This window comes from Sinocyclocheilus rhinocerous, unplaced genomic scaffold, assembly GCF_001515625.1.
Source record: "Sinocyclocheilus rhinocerous isolate Xijiao unplaced genomic scaffold, SAMN03320098_v1.1 scaffold735, whole genome shotgun sequence".
Lineage (NCBI taxonomy): Eukaryota > Metazoa > Chordata > Actinopteri > Cypriniformes > Cyprinidae > Sinocyclocheilus > Sinocyclocheilus rhinocerous.
In genome coordinates this window covers 1,220,093-1,227,499 of record NW_015629505.1, presented here as the reverse complement: position 1 = coordinate 1,227,499, position 7,407 = coordinate 1,220,093, and the positions used below count along the sequence as shown (strand labels likewise).

The 7,407-nt window shown below is 37.9% G+C and overlaps 1 protein-coding gene across 1 annotated transcript in view; it reads right to left on the bottom strand.

The window, feature by feature from the left end:
- Window positions 1-5,761: 5,761 nt before the first annotated feature.
- Window positions 5,762-7,407, bottom strand: part of LOC107738982 (neurexin-1a-like) — a 111,755-nt gene continuing 110,109 nt past the window's right edge. Inside the window, exon 10 of the mRNA XM_016550926.1 lies at window positions 5,762-5,846. Coding sequence (XP_016406412.1) covers window positions 5,812-5,846 — 35 coding nt within the window. The 3' untranslated portion in view covers window positions 5,762-5,811. The remainder of the gene's footprint in view (window positions 5,847-7,407) is intronic.

The following is a 7,407-nucleotide window of genomic DNA, read 5'->3' as shown; positions in this document are numbered from 1 at the left end:
GGCCTGTTTCTGATGCCTAAATTTACCAAACTGAAAAAGGCGCTTTCTTTTCACTTCCTGAGTGAGGCGGAAAATTAATGACTTGTAAAAACAGAAAAGAAAAAAAAAAACCTTGTATAAAGGATAGCAGAAGAAAAGCCACCATCCATGGCCTGTTTCTGATGCCTAAATTTACCAAACTGAAAAAGGCGCTTTCTTTTCACTTCCTGAGTGAGGCGGAAAATTAATGACTTGTAAAAACAGAAAGAAAAAAAAAAAACCTTGTATAAAGGATAGCAGAAGAAAAACAGAACAGAACAGAATAGAACAAGAAAAAAAAGCACGTGAATTTTAAAGGTTTAATTAACTTAAAACCATAAACATCCTAGGAAAAAAAAAAATGGCTGCCATCAATGCCCTGTTTCTGTTGTCCAAACGGGAAGATTTATCAATGCTTTTAACAGAAGTCTCTTACATTCACCAAGGCTGCATTTATTTGATCAAGAATACAGTAAAAACTGTAATACAGTGAAATATTATTACAGTTTAAAATAACTGTTTCTATTTGAATATATTTTAAAGTGTGTGTTTTTTTTTCTGTGATTCAGCAGCCATTACTCCAGTCTTGAGTCTTCATAAATCATTCTATTATGCTGATTTGGTGCTCAGTAAACATTTCCTATTAATTATTATTATTATTAATGCTGAAAACAGCAGCTGCTTAATATTTTTGTGGAAACCGTGATACATTTTTTTTCCCAGTAGGCCTATTCTTTGATGAACAGAAAGTTTGAAAGAACAGCATTTACTTGAAATATAAATGTTTCGTAACATTATACATGTCTTTACAGTCACTTTTTAATCAGTTTAATGCATCCTTACTGAATAAAAGTATTCATTTCTTGCAAAAAAAAATAAAAATAAAAAAAATAATAAAATCATCTTACTGACCCCAAACCTTTGATGGCCACTATGTTTCTGATGCACACATGAATCAAACAGATACTGTTTTTCTCTTTCAGTTTCTCCGTAGTAAAAATGCAATAAGCACAACAAAATGAATGACATAAAGGTTCATAATAGCTCTGAAAAACATCTTACTCAATTTGCGTCTTGGGTAAATTGAAATAACAGAATGTAAACAAGCAACACACCGAGTCAGACTCGTTTTCTGCGTGTTGTGTTAAAAGGAAAACTCTCAGCAGGGGACTACCATGTGAAACTTTTCCATTTCTGAATTGTTAAGACCTTGTACCCAACTGTACCGGCAGGTGACAAACCACTCTTCAGACATACCCGAGCTTCCTTCACTATCGATGTGGAATTGGTTCCTGTGGATTTCACGGGACCATTCGCACCTTTTCCAGCTTCCTCTGTGTTCATATGTAGTTGTGTATAATTATCTCCCAAGGCTCCTTACTGTGTGGGTAGAAGCCCAACTGTGAGGGAGATGTGGAGGATCCTGACAGCTCGCGGCAACTTTGTGTTTCGCACATCGTCAAGCTAGAGCTGTTTTGCTTCTTCAATGCCAAAACACCCAGCGTTATCAGCAAGACTCTGTGCTTCGTAGAGGTGAGTGCTTGATGGCTTGGGCCCATTTCAACCGTTCCCCCTGCAACCGTTTCCCTCTAAGGAATAGATGCAGGTGAGAATGTTCTGGTAACTTTATTTAACATCACCAGCATGTAGTCCCATCGGGGTAAAAATACATAAATGTGGTACACAAATGATGCCTCTGCTGTGCAGACCGCTGAGTTGTTGAGAGGACAGAGTATCTCTTCGAACCCCTTGGACTCCTGATGGCTCGCTTTTGGAGACAAATTGGGTCTTCATTAGGAAGAAACAAATCATTTAAAGAGCCAATCATGTGGGATTAAAGGTTTCGGGTCCGATGCCCAGTGGTTCAAACAAAGTCATCCGTCCTGCCCAGATCTGAACATCACTGAGGAAAACTGGGATACTGAGGCTGTGATGGAACAGGGGGCATCATGATGTGACCATCTGCTCCATCACTCAGAAATTAGGGCAGGTTAGGGCTGAGACTGTGGGACCTGTTTAAGTAAACGGCCTTTTAATACTATTCTCAAAGGACAAACGTACAATGTGTGAGACTTATACAGTCAGCCACATTATGTAAAGATCAGTAAATACAGACAAACAAACAAAACACAAATAGTGGTGTGGCTCGCTCAGGCTCGGTGGGCTTGCATCGCTTTTCACCCTGTCCCCCGTTTTATCTGCATCACAAATGAAACAGGAGCATCGCCACTGCATATTTATGAACACGGCTGCTTCAGTAAATGGCAACACTGCTGCATATTTATAGAGTAGGTTGTTTCAGAGAAATGAGGTCCTTTTGAATTAACATGAATCTCTTGATTCTGGTAAAGGATGTTCTGAATGCATCGAAATGTCTTCCACTTGTCATCGGTAAACACGTTTCTGTGGAGATCGAGCGCAAGGTGTTATTAAATAATCAGACTGGAGTTTGTTCATGCGATCTGCTGTTGGGGGACATGTCAATGTGCAAAGGGAAGTTCACACAGGATGTGTTCTTGCATTTCACCTGTGCTGTTTTTGGAAAATATAGTTCAACTTTTGATAGGAAGCTTGGCAGCTCAATGTCTGTTTTAAAAATACGGACATCAGATACATCTTAAATGTATTCAGTTTGCACATTATCTATGGTGTATGGGCATTAATGCACCTATAACAACACCTTCTGTTCAATTACGTTATGCTTTGTCTAGCTATTTTTAATCAAGAATTCATCATGTGTGAATTTCTGTGTAAGTACATTTACATTCACCGTTATAATTGAGCTATAGCAGGTTATTGCATTGTCGAGTTACAGTCTTTATCTGTCTAAGCATACATGACACAATGCGTAATCAAATATTTGAAGGATTAAGTCACCTCTGTCTCTCAGAGCAAGAGCAGATTGTTGAGGCCACTTGTAGTCTGTTTCATTTGCATATGCAACTGTTCAAAAGCTTTGGGTCAGTAAGATAAAAAAAAATAAGAATACTTTTACTCAGCAAGGATGCAAAACTGACAGAAAAGACATTTATAATGTTTCAAAAATAAATGCTGTTAACATTTCTACTCATTAAAGAATTCTACTAAAGAATTTCCACTAAAATATTAAGCTGTACAATGGTTTTGAATATTGATAATAAGAGGAAATTAGAACTATTAAGAAATATTAGAATGATTTCTGAAGGATTATGCGACAAAAAATTCAGCTTAGCCATCACAGGAATAAATTAATCTAAACAAAACCATTTTAATTCATAATATTTCACAATTTTTCAGTTTTTACTTTATTTTTGATCAAATAAATGAAGACTTGGAGAGCATAAGAGACTTGAAAAAAGTAAAGTAAAAAAATAACTAACAAAAAAAAAACTTCTGAATGGATGTGCTAGACGAATCCAAGCTACAATTGCATTATCCACATCTGTTAGTCTGACTTCACACACACACACACACACACACAAAAGAACTGAAATGGAGTGCATGTAAATGCTTTGTAGCTATGAATGCAGCTTGTCAGATTGTATGATTATGAGCCAAGTGAGAAAAGCCAAGACAGATCGTGTGACATCAACAGATTTTGAGATATACGTCATTGACTGGGCAGTCTGTGTCCTGTCTGACATCTTTATTTGAGAATGAGCATGTCACACTAAGAGATTCGAGTCTGCTGAATTTGCCCTACGACAACAAAATTGAAAAGAACTATTTTACAATCTTTAAAATTTGTCTCAGACTGCAAAATTGTGGTTAAAATCTTATAATGTGCACCCTAATTTGCAACTGGCCTGTTTATAAGACTACTGTGTCTGAGAGTGTGTTTTGCTCCCATTATGCAGAGGAGTAGACGAAAGGATGTGGCAAAGCCCCTCGAGGAAGCTCAGCTGCTTTGTTATCTTTGGCATTCAGGTTAACACAGATGACTGCCTTATTGTCAAATTAGCCAATATACTGAGCTCCGGGTCGCAATGAAATAACAAAACAATAATCCGCTCACAAAATCCTGTAAAGACGCACAAGCAAAATATACTTAGTAAGACCAAGGGACAAAACACTTTATCAGATGATGTGATTAAAGGTAAAATCCTTGAAATGTCTGGATGCTCTTGACTGGACAAGAAACTCAGGCTTGCCTACTTCTGTGAATTATCAAATTAGCTTTTGTTACTATGCAAAAGTTCAAAGCTATTATTTCTGAAGGCCAAATTTAGATGCAGAACCATATTAGTTTGATGATGAGGGAGCTGATCATTACGTTCATTCTTTGAATGTGAATGAGCAATGGCAGTTTGGGGACATAACATTCTATGATGAGTCACTCAAAGAGATACGTAACGGAAACAAGCAAACACAAAAACAAACAAAGACTCCTTTGAAAGAGCCTTTAGAGCCTGCCATTAATTACCCTGAGGCTTTTGGAGAATCAATGCTAGGGAAGGCTGGAGCTCTCAAATAAAAAAAAAGAGAGAAAAAATTGATTGGCAAAGCCTGCGGAGATGGAGAACACCTATCTGTCTCATCGCATCTCTTTTTTTTTCTTCTTCCAGTACCTTCCTAAAGAAGCATGTCTATTGGCTGTTAACTCATCCTCACATTGTTCCAAATCTGTATGCTGTTATATTTAAGTGGAAAACAAAAGGCGAATGTTTAGAATATACATGTCAATCATGGGAAGGAAGAAAAAAACAGGTAAATAAATATATAGAGTCCACTATAAAAATGCTATGCCATAATTTATGCCATTTAATATGGCAAAAATAATTTTCATAATAAACCATTCATTTGCTTGTAACAGTTCACATCTGTTATGCTCCAAAAATAAATAAATACATAAATAAATCAATCACTGTGACCAGATCATTGAGTCAGTAAACTGAATCAGAACACAATTGTCTCTTTTATAGTAGTTTGATTCATTAATGAATCACATTTGATTCAATGATCCAGTCATAGCAGTTCTCCAATTAACAGCTCACTGGAGAGGAAGACTGTCAGTGAATCATTTCATTTAAATATTGTATGAATTCAGAAGAGTTAGAATATAGCGTACACCATATGGACTACATTTATCATGATTCCCCCCCCCCCTTTTTTTTGGAGTGTAACAGCTGTGCTCTATATGCCTGATAAAAGGAAAAGACCTGGTAAAGATTCTAATATCTAATTTTATTATCTAATTAATTTTAGTTGCAAATAAGGAAATAAACTCATATAGGCATGGAACAACATAATGGTGAGTAAATAATTATACAATTCTCAAAAAATAGCCACATTTTCCTCTTCCCACCGAAAAACAAACACTTCCTGATGATCTCTCCTTCTGCAGTGACCAGGAAGCAACAAAAAGATGAGGGAAGGAAAATAAAAGGCAGACATTGGCTCTCAAGCTCGAGGCTGAGGAGGGATTTGAAGAGAGGCTCTCTGAGGAAATGATCTTTGCGAGGGTTATTGGAAATGGCGTGAGCTGGAGTGTGCTCTGTGAGTGAGAAACTTAATCGCCTCTCCTCTCATTCCAGTCAGCTCCATTTCTCACATTCCTAGAAAATGGCTGCCAGGGAGCCTGCAGGCTCCTGCAGCCCACAGGCAAAAACTAGCCGTACCTGACAGCTCGCTCGCAGTTTGGAAACACCACTCAAAGCTCTGCTGGCCGCAAAACAGAGGCCTCGTAACCGCATTGTTTTACACTTCTGAAAGCATACACGCGCACACACATACATACAAATGAACAGTACACATACAGAGGGCGCTTTGGTTCAGTATCATAGAGGCAGAGAGAAGAGGAAGAGAGGGGATAAGTCACTTACTGGTAGAACAGTTTATCCTGATACAGTCTAGATGGGGGAGAACAGACAAGATGTAAATTCAGCCTTCAAGGTTATGACTGCAGACATCCATTTCAAAACATCGCCCACAAACTGGGGACGGACACGCAAACCAGGTGGACGCGGAGAAGTGCTGTTTCGCTGACCAGATACGCACTCTTTCTTTTCTACCTCCTGCGTGCTGATAATGAACCCCAGGTGGAGTGGATACGGACTCGCTGTCTGCGCTAATGAATATTCATGCATTCACTGTGCCATAATATATTTTGAATTAGGGAAATTTGGCATGTATTGAAATGTGATTATATCCAGTTCCATACTAGTCTTGGGACTACTGAATATTCAGAGGTAATTGATTTGCTCTCTGGGTTAGCTCAGAAAGTGGCACAGGAAGCAGAAAAGAGAGATAATCTTGCCAGAGAAACAGCCTATCCTCGCCAATGGCGCTGCTGATGCTCTCATATGCACATTTTTAAAAACCTTTTATCTTTATTTCCCTTTAATGAGCAAAAACAGAGGAATTAAAGAACGAGTCATATTTGAAGAATTTGGAAATGGGAAAAAGGCCGCAAGATAAGAAGGAGAGGAAAAACTAGTGTTTATGGACATGTCGCAGCAGAGCACCAGAGCGTGTCCACGGTAAGCCTTAGCCTCCTGGGAGCAGAGCTGAATTCAGAATGCTCCTGTAGATGAAAACACTCCAAAAACTCACAGCCCTGGACTTGAGGTTCACTTTTCCTGCTTGCATGTGAGAAGAACCCCATGTGCATGAATAAACATAGGAAGAACACGTTTTATAGTAATCTCTCACAGTGACACTTCAAGGAAAGCTAGTATGGGTGAAGTTTGTGTGTGTGTGCACGAAAAAAAAGAGAACATATCTCTCAGTAATTTCCCTAAAGACAGTATACTGACACGATCATTATTAATGCTACTAATACCGCTTTTAAATAAACTCTCTTCAGGGCTCAACAATTTTTTCTTAAGTTGTTTTTACTTGCCCTGCCAACATCTTCACTGGCCTCACGACAAAAGAATGATCACTTTAAATGTTTATATTTGCTAGAAATGTATTTTATGTGCTAAACATGAAATGCTAGAAATCAATTTTTATTTTCAATTTATAGTAAATATGCAAAATTATTATTTTTAATCTAATTTAAATTATTTATACCCATCATTATATCATAATCATTCTTACTGAAGATTTTCATAAGTGATTATTGCAATTTCAATGCTAGCCAGTTTGATATCATTATGTTAGTGACAAATCAACAGAATTTGTCACAATGTTTACTACATCAAATAAACCAAACGGTTAAGTTTAAGGCATAAACATCAATAGGGCCTTTCGCACCGCTTTAGTTCCAGAACTAAATGTACAGTACTAAAGTACTGGAACGATTTTGCGCCGAACTATTTCCCAGTACCATTTAAAGGGTTACATTCGCACCGACAGTGTGTACTAAGAAGTGACGTAAGCCGGTCGACAGCGACGTCATTTGTGCGCGGTGTTCAACAACAGAAACAAGAACAACGTTAACAACAGGAGGATGGAGGACGCTGTGAT